The 22006-nt window shown below is 33.0% G+C and overlaps 1 protein-coding gene across 1 annotated transcript in view; it reads right to left on the minus strand.

The window, feature by feature from the left end:
- Window positions 1-524: 524 nt before the first annotated feature.
- The window catches only part of LOC136358335 (CUB and sushi domain-containing protein 1-like), a 225113-nt gene continuing 203631 nt past the window's right edge, over window positions 525-22006 (minus strand). The window contains exon 7 of the mRNA XM_066314262.1: window positions 525-632. Coding sequence (XP_066170359.1) covers window positions 525-632 — 108 coding nt within the window. The remainder of the gene's footprint in view (window positions 633-22006) is intronic.

Below are 22006 nucleotides of genomic sequence, written 5' to 3' on the forward strand. Positions count from 1 at the left end.
AATATATGATATGATATAATATGATATGATACGATATGATGTTATTCCATAAAACATGTTTAAACTTACTGAAAAGTGGACTGTATTCTGTAATTAAAATTTTATACACAAGTCCAATTTTGAACATTTAATTTTTGAAATCAATCAATGCCTTTTTTTTTACATAACTTGTATTTTCTGTTCACTGAAATCCAAGCCTTTTATTTTTTTATTCCCTTAATTATTTGTGAATACAATTACAGTTATAGAGGTAGTTCTTGTTTTTTAAAGGAAGCCTTTTTTTTGTTGTTTTTAAAAAATTCGATTTGCAGGTTTTAGTCCCTAATATTAAAGCCTATAAAGATGCTACTAAGGATTGGAAGTGAAGTTTGTAATGAATAATATTTTTGACAGTACATGAATTTTAAGCTTACAGTAATTATCAAATTACCTACATTAAAATTGCTAATTCAAGTAGACATATGCTGGCCAGGAAGAAACAACATGACAGTAAATTTTCAAGGAAAATGTTTCAAGTTGTGTACTTACACATACAACACTGTCCTGGTATCACCAACCTTCCCAGCATCTCCCACAGTAAGAGTATCATAGCCTCTTTCCAGTTCAAACTCTTCAAAAGCAAGTTTTATGACCTATTAAAATAAATAACTCAGTTACTTCAAAACATTCTCACATGTTATCTAACCTGTTTCATTCTTGAATTATTCACTTACTATAAATCAAATAATGAGACAATAATTGTTTCAGTTAGTATTTTTTTATTTTTGAAAGATACCCAGAAAAAGCACAGGTCCAGAAACTTCTGTGTTTTCTAATACTTAGGAGCAAGTCACTACTAAAATGCTTAAGAAGTATCACATACTAAGATACAAAGACACCAGTCACCCCTAAATGGTGATAATTTTTCATTATTGAAGTAAGAACTCTTCTTTTTTTTAACTGCACTAGCTATATTAAATTGTATAGCTAGTATTGGAAGTATTTGAAAACATTCCTGTCTTTTGAATTATTCAGTAACAAGGTAGAAAATACGAATTACCAATTTACAAAAAGATGGAAGAAGCTGGTTCACAGAAATTTAAAAGCAGAAATTTCCTTGCATAAATTACTAACATTAAACTGTGATTCCACACAATGTCTAGTCATGAATTGCCAAGAAAATTACCAATGTATCTCTCAGAATTCTTTGAAAAGTTATTTATGAAGCTGCAATTTTTTATGATAAAATGAAGTATAAAAAAGGTTTTAGTTTTGTATAAAAGAACAATTCTAAGGTAAGCAATTTTAGAGATCTCTTTTGGTGAGTAGTTGTAGCTGATATATGTGCACACATATATTAGGATATTGTACCTTTCTATAATTTGATACAAAAGTTTCTGCAAACAACTTGACACGAAAGTGCAGAGAGTCAGTGACTTTCCACAAAATTACTCGTTTTATCTTCATATTAACTTTTAGAGATATTCCTGCGTAAGCTCTCAGACAACATCAGCCATTGCATGTAATGCAGTTAATTATTCTTCTTCTGTTTTGTGGATAGAAACAACATTTGGATCAGATTTGAGCTTTTAATGCAAGCTTTATTATGCTGCTTTTTGGAAAGAACACATGAAAAAACTATGTTTTTTATCCGCTTAAGTTTATTGCTATGTGATCATCAAGGCAGAACTTATCTCAATCAAATTTTAGCCCTGTAAAAAAGCATCATCAAAGCTAAGAGAGTTGTTTAAACTTTCTCAGTATTGAAAAAGAAATCCAGGCCACCTCTTTTCTGTGTCGGAATTTGAAAAGCCTAATACAATGAACTGTAGAGAGGTACTTCCACCATTAGAGTATGAGCTCTTTAACTTGTATTATGTTGCTTTTGTCTGTAACACAAAGAAAAGCCTGCAGGCAGACGAAATCCACAGACTTTCTCTCATCCACTAGGGGGGTCACCTAAATGGAGATCAGGTTGGATCTGCCTTTCCTAAAGTCGTGCTGGCTGGGTCTCATGCCTTGGTTGTTCATTGTTGTAAATGGACAATTTCAATAATCATAAGAATTTCAGGTAAATTACTGCAGATTAAACAATATGCATTTCTATCTTCTCCTGATGTACCTCTAGTATTCCTAGATTATAACAGTGGTTAACATGCAAAATTTCATTATTAAATCAAGGCTAATAAAGCTGAAATGCACAAAAAAAATATGTAGAAACACAATTAGACAGTTATTCCTGGCAAGAAAAGTAACTGCAAGACTTTTAATGTGATTATTTTTTCATATAGAGGAGGAAACCTGATAGAATTTTCCATGAAAATATGTGGTAATGTATTATTTAAAGAATATATTTGGTTCAACTCCAAATAATACATTTGGTTAGACTCACAAATTCTTTTACAGAACAATTTAAAAACAAATACGAATGCTCACCTCTTTAATACTAAAATAAATTTTAAAAAAGTAATTGGATATAAGCCATAAATGAGTCTTCAGCTTTCGGCTAAGCATACAGAAAATGTGACAAGAAACATTCCTTTATGGGAGATACATTGTGAAGATATATTACACACTATTTAAAAAATCTTGTTATCTTCATTTCCATGATAATTGCCATCCTATGCTAACACATAAAATCTTTTGGAAAGGCTTTCAAATGGTTGAGCTAAGAGGACTAACTTAAATTCCTTCAATCTGACTCATAAAAAAAAATTTTAACATATAAACAGTAAGCACCCAATCTAATAATTGCTCTTTTCACAGTCAGTGGCCAGAAAACGGCACTTTTCTGTCTTTACCTGAGTTGCAAAGGGCCCAAAAAGATCATTGAGTCCCTGCACAAGAGAGCCCCAAGAGTCACACCATGTGCCTGAGGCCTGGTGCTGTGACCACTGCCCTGGGGAGCTGGTTCAGTGTCCAACCACCCTCTGGGTGAAGAACCTTTTCCTGATACCCAACCTATACCTCCCTTGGCACAACTTCAGGCCATTCCCTCAGGTCCTGTCACTGGTCACCACAGAGGAGAGATCAGTGTCTGTTCCTCCTCCTCCCCTCACAAGAAGCTGTAACTGCAGTGAGGTCTCCCCTCAGTCTCCTCCAGGCTGAACAGACCAAGTGACCTCAGCTGCTCCTCATACAGCTTCCTCTGAAGGCCTTCATCACCTTTGCTGTCTTCCTTTGGGTGCTCTCTAATAGTTTAATGTGCTTTTTATTTTCTGGCACCCAAACCTGTCCCCAGCACTGGAGGTGAGGCTGTCCCAGTGCAGAGCAGAGGGGACAATCCCCTCCCTTGCCCAGCTGGCCGTGCTGGGCCTGGTGCCCCAGGACAGGGTTGTCCCTCCTGGCTGCCAGGGCACTGCTGGCTTATGTTCAACTTGTCGTTGACCAGGATTCCCATGTCCATTTCCACAGCTCTTTTTCCATTTTCTCATCTATATAATCCAATCAAGATTGCTCCATCCCACATGTAGAATCCATCACTTCACCTTCCTATGGCAAGTTGAACTTCCTATGGTTGGTGATTGTCCAATAGTCTAATTTATTTGGGTTTTTTTTGCAGGGCCTCCCTACCTTCCAGGCAGTCAACAGCTCCTCACAGTTTTGTACCATCTGCAAACCTGCTCAGTATTCCTTCCAGTCCTACATCCCAGTCATTTATAAAGATGTGGGATAGACTGGGGTGACAACAGAGCCCTGTGGAACCCCACTAGTGACAGGTCCCCAGTCTGGTGTCACCTCAACCACTGTCACCTTTGGTGTCAGACCCATGAGCCAGTTGCTTACCCATCACATTATGTGTTTCATTCAGCTGTGTGCTGGACATTTTGTCCAGAAGGATCCTGTGAGACACATTATTAAAAAAATTATTGAAATTCAAAAAGATCACATCAGCTGGCTTCCCTTGATCTATCAGGTCCTTTTACCCTATAGTAAAAGAAAATTAAGTATGTCTAGCAGGACTTTACCCTCATGAAGAAATGCTCTCTGCGACCATTAACTGTGGTGCCCTTTGGGAGTTTTTCAATAATTCCCACAATAATTTTCTCCAAAATTTTACCAAGCACTTAAGTGAGACTGATACAAGTCACCTGTCTCAAGGTGGAGCAAACTGCCCTTCAGAATCACTGTTTCTAACGAACATATGGATGTTTTGATGACTATGGGAGACTAATATTTACCCATATCTCATTGGTTAACATTTATCTGTAGATAAAGCTTTGAATTGTCATAAGAATTTTAAAGATTTGTTAGATAGCAGACCGAAGAATGCAAGACAGTTTTGTACAGATATAGATATAAGCACAGCATAAGAAACACTTGAGAGGACTGAATAATATTACAATATACCACAATACACTACTTATATGGTTAAACAATATTGATTTATATTATAACGGAGGAAAAAAGCAGCTCTGAGGTGCTTATCCTGATTCAATTTTGTTTTGCAGTTAAAATTCCAGTAATACTAATTTGACCATCACAATTTACATATGCTTAATATGAACAGATTATATGAAGAAAACAATTAAATTTCATTTAGAAAAACTGGAAACATGAAAATTGTTTCCAAATATATTATATTTATTTCTGGATGATCAGTTACATTCTTCTTGCAGAAGAATGATCCCATTTGCTTTCTAAAAGGTATGAGACAAAATTCCCTTATAAGCAATTCAGAATGATTACATCTTATTAGATAAATAGACTGTGAAAATAGAAAACAATAAAAAAGCTTAAAAATATGAGACACCTAAGGAGGTACCTATATGAGAGTTCTGCAAGTGAATTTTCCTAATTAGTTTTTTATTTGCAATATTTTCCTTTTTCCTAGATACTCGCATACTTTATCCATTGCTTGCAACAACCATTATGCCAGCAGAAATATAAAGGCAGCACCAGAGTTGAAGGAAATGCCTGTATGGAGATTCTGTCCAGAGGAAGCAATAGGTCACATGACAATGCTACATCTCCAAAACATCTAAGTTGCATGTTTTATTTTTCATTACTAAGCAGACCTATTTTACCATTACTTATATATGTTATAAATATATGCTTTAAGTAGAATAAATAAAAAGTAAAAAGTAAAGAGCAGTGAATTTTGTTTAAAGATGCAGGAAGAAATGAAAACTCTCCATAAGATATGTTATATTTACATGCAGATCAAGCCAACAACTTCAACACAGCAATTTACTAGTAGAAGTACATCTTATCCCCCTCAAAAAAAAAATCAAACCAAAAAAAACTAAACAAAAACAAACAAAAAAGAAACAGAAAAAAACATAACAAACCAACAAAAAACCAAACACACACAAAAAAATCCCCCCAACAAACAAACCTAATCAAAACAAAAAAAAAAAAACCCAAAACAAAACTTCTTAAAAACAAACCAACCAACCCATAATAACAGCAACCAAAAAAAATCCAAAACAGTACCTGGTTGAAGAAATGTGTCTTAAAGATGAGAAAATACAGTGAGAAAATTTGTTGCCTGAGTAAAACTATAGTACTATACATTAAAATCAGAAAATAAAATAGTTCTGAGTATCTGTGATTAGAAATTTTTAAATAATAAAAAGAAAATATGTTAGTTATAAAGTATTTTTATGGAATCTATTTACAACTGTCATGGGTTCTTCCATTTCTTTGACAAATGTAACAATATTTAATGTAACAGTATTTTCCTTCAAATTTAACAGTGTTTTCCTACTTTGCATCCTCTACCTACTGCTATGTAAACATAGAAAGTAACATAAATATTCAGTTATTTTATTCTGTGATTTCTTTTATGGACACCTCATGCTTAAAGGGATTTGAATATGAACGAAAGCATTTCTATAGATACAAATATGGAAGTACTGCTATACTCTTTTAGATTCCTAAAATTTTTTTAAGATTTTTAGAAGAATGGAGCCAAATTCTTAAAGTAGAGCTTTAAACCAGGGTTTGGAGCAGCTATTTCACTTAAAGAACAACAGTATAGAATATAGAAGCAATATAGAAGCAAAGAACAATAACATAGAAGCAATGTCAAAAGATGTTGCCAGTATTAGAGAACACATAGAAGAATCCAGTATTCCTTAAAACTCTTAAAACTCCACTCTTTCCCCAGCCCACCCCTCCTGCAGTGATATCTCTTGATGTTTTAAGAGGCAATGTAATTATGGCCAAAATTCAGAGGAAGAGGGAGCATAAAAAATCAACTACAAATAGTAATAAAATTAGATAACTCTAATGCACAAATTTTATGGGAGATTAATTGTGAAAGATGGCATAACTTTTTCTTCATATTCCTTTGTAAATCAAGTTGTCTTCCCTCAAAGCCCTTAAAAAAGGTGAATCATTAATCCCAGCCATATTATTCATAATTTGGCATAGGTACAGCTGCAGTTAATAAGATGCAAAATGAATAATTTGTAACTACCAGGTTGAAATAGGCTCCAACCAGACAAAATAAAACTGATGCCAATACAAGGGCCTGTCCTGTAAAATTTTAATACTTCTAGTTTTTGTTGAGTGACAACAAATTTATTGAAAACTCTTAGATCATTCTGTTCATTATTTTAAAGAAATGTTGAAGGCTTTGGTACTACTACCATTATCCAACAATTGCAGTGACTTAAAAAGCTATTATAAAAAGAAATTTGCTTATTTTCAATACTGGCATTTTAATTTCTATTGTTCATTCTCAGGAATTTATTTTGATTTCCACTAATGACTTGAAAATTAACCTAATAACCGCACCTGGTAGAAATTAAACAAAGATAAGAAGGAAATAACAGTAATAATATATCATCTAACAGTAAAATGTAAACTCAAAAATGTTAACATTGTTTTAAAAAAGGAGGAAAAAAATAAGATCACGAAAAAAATACAAATATGAAACAGTTTGTTTCATAATGACTATTATTAGGTGACTGCCCCATGCCTGGAACATTTCCTGGGTAAGTAAATACATATTTTCTTTTTCCCCATATTTTCTTTCTTTGGATTGCCATTGATAATATCGATAACTTTGAATGTATGTGCCCTATCCAACATAGCTCTTCTTCAACAAGTTAATTAAGGACAAATATTCTGAGATCTTTGGAAGAAAACAATAAGAACAATCTTAAGAAAAATCAGTTCATTTTGTTTATGTAGTCAAAGTTACAAATGATTTGGCACTTATCTTTGACTATTCCAATAAGGAAGAACTTTCTGATATATAGCTAAAAAGGTTGGACATGCAGTAGCTGGAAGCTAAACCTATAAAAAATAGAGAATTAATTGCAAAATTGAGAATAATAAAACTCTTGATACCATGAAGTATCATTTTTAGTGGTAACTGTTGATTACGTAAAATAGATCTATAACTAATCATCTACTTAAGGAATTTAAATACATCCACAGTAAGGGAATGAGCACATTTTAAAGTACAGTTTTGTTTCTTCTGTAGAGGGAGACATTAAAAAAAGTCACATAATGATAATTTCAGAGTTAACAGAGCTGCCACAATCTGTTACTCAGTCAGAGAAGCAGCTTGTTGCCAAGTTAGATTTTAATCTTCAGTTATAGTGCCTAAACGTCATGTCGAATTTCACTTTACAATCTTAACCACTGAAACATTTTCCTTCTTCTCTTTTCAGTTTGTTTGATCTGTGTACAAATATGTTGCCAGTTCTAAGTACACAGAATGGTATATAGCATTAAAATTTAAGTTTTAAGTCCAATGAATGTTCCACATTTATGTGAGCCATATTTTTAATGAATTATAAATCAATTTGATTTAGGTTTGAAAGATAAAATTAAAACAATAAAAAGCAAAATCACAAGAGGAAATAATTATTCATATGCTCACACTAAAAGTTTGGAATTTATCACTTTTGGACAATTTTAGACAACTCTCTGATATAGTAGGATGATCTATTTCTCATTTTCTGCCAAAGGAAAATGCCAAATATATGGCTTTCATTTTTGCTCCTGCTGCTACTCCAACTGTCAGTAGGAAACAAATATGGAAATACCAGCTTTAAAGAAACACCATGCCATTTTTTTTAAAAACTGAACAATGGAAAAGAAGTCAGAAAAAGCATGCATCTATTTACTTGCTGCTCAAGAAAAGCAATTCTGATTGTGCTACTTGTATCCTTGGAAATCTTTTTCGAACCATTTTAAAGAAATACTTTTAGATTTTTTTTTCCAAACCATGTCTGAAAATACTGGTCATTAAATTTGAAAATTAAAAGGTCTAGCTAGCATTTGTTAAAAACAAATTACACGTAAACCAAGGACATATGAATTACCAGATAAGAACTCTGACTCAAATAAAGGCTGAGAATATCACTTACTAAATGAGTTCATAATTTTTTTCCTCAGAAATTTAAGCAGAGAAACATACTTAAATTACTCCATTTGACTGTTGTCTTTCTTCCTACTTTAAAGAGTAGGTTAATTTTGTTAATTAATTCAAAGTGCATATGAAGCTTGATAGAGCACATGAAATAAAGGTCTAGATGAAGTGTTTAAGTATCAAGGGTGCATATTCATACATATACAAATTGTTTTCTAGATAGAGCCCTATGTGGGAATACTAGGTGCTAAATCTCAGCCCTACCATTATTGTATAGTCCTTAAAGCAATTAATTTCAAGTCCTTGAAAATTACTTATTTAACAGCATAATTCCTCAAGAGTTTTCTGACATTTTAATTCTTATTACTTAAACTTAATGTGAAACATGAACCAAATATTCAAATTGAAAAAATATATTTAAAAAATAATGAATTCTATGTGTCCCAACTCAAATATCATTGTACAAAATTCACTGAGGGAATTCAAATAACTTTGTAATGACATGTGGATCAGTGGAACGTCCAGGAGATAAAAGTAACAAAATAACAAAGCAGACTTATATTCGTGACCTTAAAATATATAAATATATATATATATAGGAAATCCATATAAACTAAGTAGTTCTAAGTCAAATATTATTTTGGTTAAACATGTTAGGTAAATTGCTTATTTCATGCATTCTAACAATATAAAACTTATTTTAAAGATAATTTCTTGCAGTACTAACCATCTGTCAACAGCAGCAGAAAGGCCCATAAACATCTGTTTTTCTTTGAGAAGTGGAGTACTTGAGCTTGTTGGTTTCTTGTTATTATGGCATAATAATTCCAAAAGCACAAACTATTTCATTTAGAAGGGTGACAGATCTTACCATCACACCGTATGGTGCAAAAAGGCAATTAAAGTGAATACTGGAAAACCTCCAGAGATACAAGGAGATGCCAAAATATTTATAGAAGGAAATGTCTCAGAAAAATACATTGTGACATTTAAATAAATTCCTAGAAACGTATACAACTACCATTTAATGCTTTTTAAAATAGAGACTGGAAAGGTCTGAGCCATACTGAGCCAAGTTAGAAACTCTGACAAAGCAGTTATGTTACTGTGCAAATGGAAGGTTGTATTTATGGAAATTGATTTTAGGAGAAAAACTAAGCAGTGTGTCAGCATATACTGTTTCTTTCTTTGGACTAAATTCAGATGTCCACACTCAGATATTTTCTGTCATATAAGATGGCTTTGCATCTTGTCTAACTGCTTCTCTAGAAGGATATGGATTTTCCTTTATCATACACATTAGCCATGCTTGTAACATTTTGAACACCTGAGCATCTCATACAGAAACAGGTACTTGAGGATGGACAAACAAATTGTATCTTTGGTGTAGTGAAGTGTTTGATGTAATAAGAAAACACACACTTGAAATAGATAAACTCTTAATTATAACGTTACAACATATAAACTGCTTATATACACATTAATATATACACATAATATTTTTATACCTGATGAGAATGAGAGAACTATGAATGAATGTATGTCCCTGTAATAAAATCTCAGTAATACTACATGGATATTGAACTGTCAGGACACCAAAGTTTTATATAAATCTGGACAGTTTTTAGATAATGTTATACCCTACAAAGTTTAAATATATTGAGGTTAACTTTATTCTGAAAAAAATTACAACAAATAACTTTTCCCTGTGTTTACACTATGAATAAAGAGCACTTATGAATATGAAATTTTGGCATTCATATTAACAGATTAACTTAAACTGACTATGAAAGTTGCATTTTCTTTTAAGCTTTTCTTCCTACTCTATTTTTAAAATATACAACTACATGCCTTGTTGGCCCAAGTGTACTTTTGAAATAAAAACTAATTTTTTTCTGAATAAATCCCTGTATTATTATTATTGTTTTCATAAACTGAAATTCAATTAAACTTACAGTCTAGGAAGTAATAAGAATCTTAGCATGTGACAACAAACTTTGTAACTTACAATTACATTTTTACATGAAAAAATAAAAAGGAAAGGAGCCATAGACTGCAGCCTGTGGGAAGGACCCACATTCAAGCAGTGTATGAATGACTGCTATCCCAAAAGAGGGACACTGCAATAGAGCAGGGTACACCTGTGAAGAAGGAGTGGCAGAGAGGAGTCGTCAGTGATTTGACTGCAGCCCATATTCCCCACACCCTTTCACCATTCAGTCAGGAAGGATGCAGAAGAGTTTGACTTGTGAAAAAGCTTTTATTGTTGTTTCTCGCCATTCTACTCTATCTGTAATTGTCTGTAAATTAATATTCTTGAAGTTGAATCTATTTTGCCTAATTGGTGAGCAATCTCCCTGTCCTTGTTCTGACCCAAGAGCTTTTTCATCTTATTTTCTCCCTCTGTCCTGATGAGGAGGAGGAGCAAGAAAGCAGCTTGGTGGGCACCTGACAACCAGACAAGATGAACCCACCACAACAATATGGAATTGAAACATTAAAATACCTCTCATAAGACTAGTTATGAGAATATTTGCATTCATCTATAGTAAATATTAATCTTCTGTTACTGATCATGTTGGGAAAATGAAACTCTTTCTTCTAAAAGCCATAAAAATGATAGTGATGACAGCACATACATTTTGAACCTTGTTCAGCAATGTGTCTCATGGTTTAAATATCCAAAAATAAAAAGCACAATGCAAAACCTAATTACATATTTAATCTTTTTGGTAATAAAAGCATACATGCCTTGGCTTTAAAATCTAATCTCCCCACCTGAATGTACTTTGTCATATCCCACACTTATGTTGAAAATGTCCCTTGCATCTCAGTGATAATGAATGTATTGTTTTCCATCCTGTGTCATGGGGTTTATATGTATTAAGAGAAAGTGGTAAATATTATTGACTTTAGTGATTGCAGGCCTGATTCCTTTATAGTCTATCTTGATTTTATGCCTTTGCATTTTTAAGCACTAGAGTAGAGCTGTTCTTGACCTGCATTGTTCTTGACCTGATAAAAAATATACCAGAATCAGTGAAGATGATCTCTGGTCATTAGTATCAAACCCATATAGCAATCTGCTCGAATATGCAAGTCATATTGCCCTGTAAGAACACATTTGGGTGGAAGACATTATTTGGCTCTAATTCAAATTATAAATGGGTAAACAGAACAGTTTCTGTCAGTTTGCTAAGACATCATCTGTAATGAATATTCAATGAGGAGATTATGTAAAAAAGCCATTAAAATGTAAAGAGAATAGTGGTTAAGGATATGTGCAATTCTCCCTCTACAGTATTATATGACTTACTTTTAAATCAGTGTAAAATGTATGAATAATTTACTCCAGAAAAACAACAACAACAACAAAACAACAACAACAACAACAAACTCAATAGAAAACTGCGCTATCAATTAAACAGTAACAGGAAAAAGGAATAATATCCTTAAAGATGGATTTCAAAGCCTTTTGGACCACTTTAAATAGTAGTTTGCTTCCAAAGATGTGTGCTCAGTTGCTTTCTATTTGTAGTTCTTACTGACGTAGAAACATGAAGATATATTGTCTAGAAAATTAAATACAATGTAAACCATACAGCAGACAAGCTGGGCCAGTGATCAAAGCAAGTCGCTATTAAGATACAGTTTAAGAGCAGTTTTAAAAACAGTTCAAATTTGACTTGCATGTCAATGGTAACTGCAAACTAAAAGCTTGAGGTGGAGTTATATTTTTCCTTTTTATTTTTTTAGCTAATTTAAAACCCAGTGTTCTGGTGTTCCTGCAATTTCTTCTTTTGCTTCTGAAACAATGTATAAGTGCTGTATGCATTTTTTTATATTTAGCATAAATTCTGACACTGACATATATAATTTTATCTCAAAAAGATGAAGAATAAGATTTTGCAATGCAGTTTTGGAGGCTGGGGGAAGCCTCCTTTGATAAATCATGTTCAGGTTTATTCCTCAAAAGAACTTACCTATCTTGATCAAAAATAATAACATTGTATCAAAGAGCTTGAGAAAACGTAATAAAACTGTGTCCTAGCACTTCAGAACAAAAGCAAATCACAAAATATCCCCGAAGTCTAAAACCACTTTTTAGTATTTGACCAAGAAATGGTATTAAGTTTTTAAAACATGAAATGAAAATGAGAAATGTAATATTAGCAACATAAAATAAAATTATAAGTGGAGTAAATCTTTGATATCTTCTACGCTTAATAACATATTGGTGACCTTTTTTGCCTGGAGACAAGAACTTAGAGCAGTACATATAATATGGACTTCATTATCAGGCACAGGCTAGGCCAGGCTAGGGTAGGCTAGGCTGAGGTAGGACAGGATAGAATAGGATAGTGTACAATAGATAAAAGTAGAATAATAAAGGTGCAATGGAATGGAATGGAATGGAATGGAATGGAATGGAATGGAATGGAATGCCTGACCACTTCAGGAATGACCTAAATTTAACTTATATTATTAAGGGTATTTTTCAAACCCTCTGAAATATTGATAAGTTTGGGGCATACTCTAGGACTACTCTACAAACCATGTTCCACTGTTTGAGCACCCTCTTGGTAAAGAGATGTCTCCTTACGTCCAGTCTAAACCTTGATTGGCACAGCTTGGAACCATTCCCACAAGACTTATTCCTGAATCCCAGGGAGAAGAGCTCATGTCTTCCTCTCCACTTCCCCTCCTGAGGGAAAGACACTCTAAAATGACTAATTCTGGCATGAATGGAAATCAATAAAAGAACTGTACTTAAGACTCCAGGCACAATTGCCTATGCACTTTTAAAGAAAAATATGAAAGGGAAGAGACTCTGTAATAATTTCAGGAAGAAGATACTTGTTTAATATTACCTGAGATTGCACAAGTTGTTTCACAATGAAACAATCTTAATGAGTACAATTTTGAATATTAGAACGGTAAAATTAATTTGGATTTTATGTAACTATGTTTTTTATCCTCATTAAATATGTATTTTAAGTAGAAATTAAACAAAATTGCTTCAATATGTGAACCAAAGGCTTGTCTCTTCTTTCTACAAAAATAGTTGAAATATTCTATGAAACACAGTGCTAAAGAGCAAGCCAAAAGATGTTTAGATCTTCTGATGCTTAGTTCACATACTCTCTATTACAAATAATCTTTCACCCATTTATTTCCCTGTCACAAAATGTTTTATATTCATAGTACAAAGAGTTTTATTATTATGTCAGTTACATAAAATCACAGAACTTTACAAAACCAAATTAAGTGCAAAACTTTGAACTTGGATGTACCTCAATATACTTAAAAGTCCAAACAAAGAAATCAGTCACAGTCATCTGAGAAACTCCAAATCATGCAATCACATAGCACCCAAGTTTTGTGCCATGGTGTGTGACAGTACCCAAAATTTCAATGATTAAGTTTTTCTCTTCTCCTCCCTAGTTGCTGAAAAATTTTAGACAACTTAAACAATCATGTTGGCCTGTAACAAAACTAGAAAGAAAATCCATTTGAGTGAGATTGATTCTGTGGGATCTGAATTTTTTTTTTTCAATCAGAATTTAATGAGATAATAAAACAAAATTTGATTACAGATTTGGTCTTCCCACCCACCTTCTTCCAATTATTTCAACATCTCACATTTTTTAATGATTGATATTTAACAGTGCAGCAAGAGGAATGACAGTTTCCTGCTCTGCTCAGGATGCATCACATGTTGATGCAAAATACAGATCATCTACATCTTGGAAGAGATTCACACTCAGATGAGCTGAAATAAACTTAAATAGAAACATGGTTAAATGCATGACAGACACTTAAGGCACAGATGATTACAGGCCTTTAAAACATGCAACTGTAGATGAAAAGATGTAAAGCAGGCATGAATCAAACCCATTGTGTTTAGGTAAATGTACCAATGTTAAAGCCTTGAAAAACACACTCCTGCTCATTCCCACTGAGATCTCTGTCCCTTTGGGCAGACTGTCTCGTGCTCACTTGAGACATGGATACTGAACTGTAATATTACATGCAATAAATTTTCAGATACACCTAGCAGATAACAATTTTGAACTTCAGAATATAACTAATTAGTATCACCCAATGTAATAGTTTTTCCTATATGTAAAAAAAAAAAAAAAAAAATTCCACATAATCAATATACACTAACACGTGGTCAAATAAGGCATGCAGACAGAAAAATATATTTAACGGCTGCACTAGGTTTGGGAGGTTGTTTATTTTTTACAATGCAATGATCCTTTCAAAATATTTTACATAGACTCTTTCCTGAGAAATAAATACTTGCTGTCATCCTTTAGCTGTAACATACAAAACCTTACACCCATTTAATATATACTGTGAGACAAGCAAATATCATTAAACCAGTAATTTATTTATACTGTGAATGTTTTCTTATATATGTATAGTAAGTTTAAATACACCTCAATATTAATAAGCCTCAATATACCAAATCACCACTAGAATACCCAGTCAGCCTCTGAGAGAAACTCTCCATTACACAAACCTTCACTGCTCTACCCAGGTTCCCTACTATCTTGCAACCAGATAGTGCTGTAATGCAGCATTGCCATTCCTAGTAACCAGGCAAAACATGTGCACTTAACTTTCAAGACCTCTGGAATGGTGTTTGTTAGGTTTTCCCTGTCTGAATTTTTGTCATGGGGAGTTGCAGTCTTGTTTTACTTCATTCCTATGACAGCCATTTCTCTTATTGACCAGGTCTCTATGGTTAGTTTAATTTAGTTTATTTTTGCAAAGTACAACCATAATCGTATACAGATAGTTATAGTAAGTTGTTATTCTCTAGAATTAGATATTTACTGGTTTACAGGAGCTATACCACCCAGCTATTAACCACTCACCACAGATCAAGAAATATAGTGGATAAAATTTGCTCTAGGGAAACAGAAAAACAAAACCCAGTATCTAATGCACATAAAATATACCAAATATTAAATATTGAGTGTTCTGTATGAACTATTCTTTGTCCCTAATAATTAGATGTAAATTAGTATTTTTTTCTTGAATTCATCTGTTAATATCTCTATTATATTAACAATTAGTTCTTGGCTTTATTTAAACATACTGTGTGCTTACTCTGTGTTCATGAACAAGATTTTTATTTCTTTTTGCTGAGTTACAGTTTTTGTGATCAGGAGTTCCAAAAGCAACAGTTGATACAGCCTTAGAAAATAAAATTTTACTGTATTTCTCTAATACATCTTGCTTAACCTCTACTTTCATTTCCACAGTACTGTGATTAATGGTGATGACTACCTGTATTTCTGTAGCAGAACAAGTTTACAATCTTCTGTAAGTATCAATACTAGTGGCATCGTTGTACTATCTTTATAATAAAACCTCCCTGTTGTCTACATGTTTGAAACAGTTACAAACTTCATTATTTAATCTGATGTGAGAAGCTGTAAACAGGCTTTTGTCTCCAAAATCTGTCATTTAGACACAAAACTAAATCACAAGACTTTTTCCTCCTTACTGTGCTTTAACTCAGACACAGCTAGGTATATCTTCTTTTTTCTTTATTTTTCTCTTCCCTGCACCTCCCACCTCTACATTGTTCGTGAAACAAAATTGTTGGCATTTTGTATATGGCATTTACATATAGTAATGCCAAATTGTTGGCATTACTATATGTAAAGTGGCTATGCCAGTACTGTAAGCTGTGTTAGACAACACAGCTAGATGTGAAATTCAGTTTGGTTAAGAAGATACTAGCTAAAAAGCTTAAATTATTAAAAGATCATTACTTTCTCTTTGTGTTTTAAGTCTAGTTGGAGACAGTGCACCCTTATGGTTTCAGTCACAATAGGTATCACATCTGAAGTGGTACAACTTCTTGATGAATTAGATACCTAACAACTGATTACTTAACTGCTGATTCTTCAGGGAAAACAAAAAAAAAAAAAAAAAACAAAAACAAAAAACAAAAAAAAAAAAACCCAAAAAAAAAAAAAAAAACAACCAAAAAAACCCCAAAAAACTAAAAAACCAAAAAAACAAAAACCAACAACAACCAAAAAAAATAAAAAAAAAAAAAAAAAAAAAAAAAAAAACCAACAAAAAAACCCACACCACAATGACTGTTAGTGGGATTTTTAAAATTCTATTTGGAGTTAGTGTTTTTAACTTCCGATTTGAAAGATTTCAACATTTTTTAAACTGTATGTTAATATTCAAGTTTCTACACCTGGAAGGAACGTGAGTACACTGTAGAGAGGTTTAGAAAGCAAAGTGATCTTTAAAAATTGGAGAGATTGCCTTAAAAGTTAAAAAAAAAAAAAAACGAGAGAAAAAAAGAAGAGAAAAAGAAATGTGTCATTAAATAGGACATTACATTTTGAAAGGTGTAATGTACCGCTCTGTTACAGAATGAGTGACAGCTAGTCAGGTAACAGCTCTCTAGAAGAGGATCTGGATGTCATAATAGATCACCAGCTAACACAAATCATCAGTCACCTCTCTGAAAAAGTCAGACGCCTTAAAAGGGCATACATCTGTCTGCAACAGATGGGGAGACATTTTTTCTCTTTAATCAACATTTATGAGACCTCAGCTACAAATCTGTGTCAATTTGACTTGAATCTTCAAGGAAAATATCAACCAAATAGAAGCTGTTTACTTTAAAAAATATTTATAGCTGATATTATTTAGTTTTCAGAAATATAAGTGAAGGAAAAATTTGAATCACATAAATATTCAGCTTGTGTTTCTGAATATGACAAAATAGCATGGCTGTAATGTCAAAAATGCAATGCTTTTGGACTAAAATGATACATTTGTCAAATTTATTTTGGAAGGACTTTTGTTATCTTCAGTCCTTGAATAGCTTGGATAGTAGATTTGTGTTCAAAAGTGATTGATTTCAGGAAATGTAGAAATATCTCGTAAACTCAAATATGGCACATATGGTGATTTTTAATTTTTGTTCCACAGCCAGAAGTGACCAGGAAACTAAGCACAAAGCAATTTGGAGGGGTTTTTTTTGGTTGGTTGATTGGTTGGTTGGTTCATTTTACATTTCAGTTGCTCTGCTTTACAAAACATCTACAAGCTGCCTCAGTGGCAATGTACATTATGCTGCATAAGAAAGGCGAAAAGCTAAGACATTAATATGGAATCTTTGGCAAAGATAGGAGTTGTACACAAATTAATTTCTATCCCTTATTAAAACACAAAATAAAACTGGAGGCAGACAAAAGTAATTATTTTGAAACTGGTCAGTCTTAAAGCTAAAAATAAATCAAGGTTATCTCTGAAAGAAAAGACCAGACCAGAAAAGAAGCCTGATTTCAACCAAGTACAAACGAGTTTTCATAAATATGTATCCTTTGTATCTCTCTAAAATCCAAATAAACAAATAAAAAAATACAAGAATGTGTATCTTACTGATAGGAGCAAATAACTGTTTACACACTGATACTCATAAAAAGGACACCAGAAAAAAAAAAAAAAAAAAAAAAAAAAAAAAAAAAAAGTAGAAATAGAGAAAACTGTTAATGTAAAGTTTTGGGGTTTTTTTTTTTGGTTCCATAGCTCCTGCTCTTTCTGTTTGGTTTCCACTATAATTTGCTTTACCCTAGAGTTAACTTGTGCCTAAAAGAAGAACCTAATGCTTGCCAATAACATGGCCTTATCGTGTAGGTCTCATTTCCTTGTTCTTAAGAGACATAAATTGCCAGTAAGACTGAGTGAAATGAAATAAAATATGTCTGACATCAAATCAAAGTTCAACATTTGCTTTTCTATCACAGGAAATTTTTACATGTAATGACTCATTCAATAAGTATTTCAAAATGCAGATGTAACATAATAAAGATTTATTCTGTTTATATTCCTACCCTCTAATCACTTAAAAAACCCAAAATTGAAAAAAAGGTTCTTTATGAATTGCAAATAATGATAAAAATGCTAAAAAATAAATAAATTTGAGACTACCCTAATGTTATTAATTCTAAATATGGATCTATAATGTAATTTCCAAACTATTTTATTCTCTCTCTATTACTATAAGTGTCTATTGGGTAGACATTTTTTATTAGCTAAATAAAAAATATCTATTTTAATTACATCTGGATATATTGTGCCTCCATAAAAAGATTATTGTTCGATTTAGAGAGTAAGATATATTCTAATAATTTCAATAAAATCTTTACTGGAATATTAGTTCTTTAGGTGTTTTGCATATTACTTTATATGAAAATATATTTGAATCTGGAGACAATCTGGTGACTGCAATAAGACCAATTTTATCTTTCTTATACTAATATACAAGGTGTTTTATTTAACTTCAGTATTTTTTCCCTAAGGAAAACACATCACAGAAATATATATATCACAGAAAAAAACAAAGTGTGAAATGACAACATAAAATATTTCCTAATTTTCCAATATATCCTGTATTATCTAGAAAATCGTAATGCAAGCATATATAGATTTTGTTTCTTTTCCTACAAACTGTCCATCATTATTATAAAAGACTATTCCAAAGCGCTACTATCAAGACATTTGTTGTAGAATTATTTTTTGTCTCTTTTTCTGTGCAGAATAGCACTTCTCTCTTTTTATTAAAAACATTTTTCATTATGTGATTGCAAAGATAATCTAGAAACATAAACCAAGGGCAAATATGAATATGTAGAAAGTCTCAGAAAATGGTTCATGGAGATTAATTCTGCTATTATTGCTCATTGGGGACCTTTGGACTGTGATATTAGCATTTTTACACTGCACCAAAAAAGTTGTACTTTTGTCAGAGAGATCAGTATTCTGAGTGTCAATAATACTCATTATTTTTTTTCTGTCTGTTTTATTGAATCTAATTCAAATCCCACCAGTCAATAACTGCCAATAGAAGATTTCTGTGAATTACAAGGCATATACAGACTGATCAATTTTCTGCCTCAGGAGCAGACACTAGGATTCAGCTTACAACTCCAATGAAGCCTTCTTCAGGATTTTTGAATTTAGAACAATAATTTTTGAAACCAACTACAGGTTCTCTGAATTCTAATGCATGGAGAGAAGTGGATGGAAAAAAAAATTATAAACTTGATCTGGATAATTTTGAAAGTTTTTAGACTCTAACATGTACAAAGCTCAATAAATAAAATAATAGTTGGTAGTAGTAATAATAATAGTATATCACTGCCTAATGGTTTACTGCTATTGCTATGCCTTCAGTATTAGAAATTTTGTCTGTATCTTATTCAAATACAAGAAAAAAGCAGAGTATTTCTTGAAGGTGAAGTGAATTAATTAAGTTTCAAACTGACATTTAGTTATTCAAAATAAAATGATATGTTGGAACAACACTAGAAGGGTCAAAAACACTACATAAATCTTTGATCTCCATATGATGAAGCTGTCCAACAGTGAACTTAAAATGAAAGTTGACGACAATATTTAAATATTCAAACCATATCTCAAAATATTATTCATGTCTATTAAAGCTAATATATTTTTTCATATAATACAAAATTTTTTCATATCATATTTTTCAGTCATAACTTTTCAAAGAAATTGACCTTATTATTCTTTGTGTTTGTGAATATTAAATAATTTGAATTACTATAATGGCTTTCTAGAATAAAAATATTATTTTATTACCTTAAAGATATTATTGATTTTTAAGTACTCATTTCTTAACTGTTTGAAAAAGGAAAAGGCCAGACACAATTAAGTCCAAGTACTAGTGATAAATTAATTTTAGTGAAGTATTCACAAGTAAGAATTACAATTCTTGCATAACATCATTCTTTTATTGTAAAACTTTCTTAAAACTTGTAAAAAATACTTTTTCTGGCCCTTCTTTTTCTAACTTCTGTTCATATAATCACATACCTTCAGGAATTATAATTAGCATTGTACAGGGCTTAAATGAAAAGGAGCAATTTCCTTGAAATTGTCCATAAACACTCTGTTATACTTGAAATGCCACAAACAAGCTTGATCATTCTCATGTCAGGATGAATGGAAGTAAATCTCTAGTACCTGAGAAATGCATATATGAACACATAAAATGTTCCCAATGTTGAAATCACTTTGGTTAATCAGAGAATCATTTAGGTTGCAAGTGATCTCTGGAAGCGGTTTGGTCCATTCCCTGTCCCAGTGTAGGTACAACTAGAATTATATAGTTTATTATATTTCAGGTGATTATACTAAATTACAATACAACCAGTGCAGTAATAAAAATGTCACCTCACTCATTATTATACCACATTATCGTAAACCCAATTCAGGAACTGTATTTTATTTGCCCAATTTAAGAAAAAAAAAAAAAAAAAAAAAAAAAAGACAAAAAGTAATTGTGCTGAAAACATGGTCTCTTATCAACATAGGTGCAATCTAAAATGTTTCAAAACCAAAGTGCTCATACAAGTTTATAAAGAATTCTTCAGTGAGTATCTTTGAAACAGTAATCCAGAGATACAGCTGTCAATTCCACAGGACTCATAAAGTGACAAAAGGAAAGAAGTAACCAAGCAAAAATGACCACATAAGTGTGTCTCAAGATCACCTAGTCCAACTGTTTTGCTGTCTAGCACCCACTCCTAAAGAATCAGCCCAAAATCACATCCTCAAGTGCCACCTCTTGAACACTCCTAGACTCTACCACCTTCTTGAGCAGCTTATTCCAAATCCTAAACACTCTTGAAGTTTGAGGGGTTTCTTTGGGATTTTTTGTTAACATCTAAACTGAACCTTCCCTGGTGCAACTTCAGGTAATTTTTTCTTGTCCTTTCTGTTCAGATATGGCAGAAGAGATTGACTCCATCTTGCAACAACTTCCTTTCAGGTAGCTGGAGAGCAATGAGTTCCCCTGCTTAGTCTTCCCCAGGCTGTACATCCCCAGCTCTCTCAGTTTCTCCTCACAGAACTGGTGCTCCAGATCCTTCACCATCTCCATTGCTTTTCTCTGGACTCACTCCAGCCCCTCAATGTCCTTCTTGCAGTGAGGGGTCCAAAACTGGACCCAGCTCTCCAGGTGTGGCCAGATATGGGGGGATAATCATTGCCTTGGTCCTACTGGCCAAACTACTGCTGGTACAGGCCAGGGCGCCACCAGCCTTCCTGGGCACAGGCTGGCTCATGTTAAAGCAGGTGTCAACCAGGACCCCCAGCCCTTTGCTGCCAGGCTGCTTTCCGGATACTCTGCCCCCAGCCTGTAGTGCTACATTGGGTTTTGTGAACCAAGGGCAGAACCTGGCACTCCACCTTGTAACTCATGCAAGTGTCCTTAGCTCATCAATCCAGCCTGTCCAGATCCCTCTGCACATCTTTCCTAGCCCAGAGCAGATCAACAATCCCACCCACTGTGGTGCCATCTTCAAACTGACTGAGTGTGCACTCAATCCCCTCATCCAGATTGTTGATTAGGATATAAAATAGGTCCTTGAGAAACACTAATGGCTGGCCACCAACTAGTTTTAGTTCCACTGACCACCACTCTCTGGGCCCAACCATCCAGCAAGTTTTTCTCCCAGTGAAGAACACACACATCCAAGCCATGAGCAGTGAACTTCTCCAGAAGAATGCTGTGGAAGGTGGTGTCAAAGGCTTTAGTGAACTCTGGATAAACAACATTCACAGTCTTTCCCTCATCTACTAAGCAGGCCACCTTGTCATAAAAGGAGAGCAAATTGGTTA

This window comes from Sylvia atricapilla, chromosome 3 (genome assembly GCF_009819655.1).
Source record: "Sylvia atricapilla isolate bSylAtr1 chromosome 3, bSylAtr1.pri, whole genome shotgun sequence".
In the NCBI taxonomy this organism is placed as follows: domain Eukaryota; kingdom Metazoa; phylum Chordata; class Aves; order Passeriformes; family Sylviidae; genus Sylvia; species Sylvia atricapilla.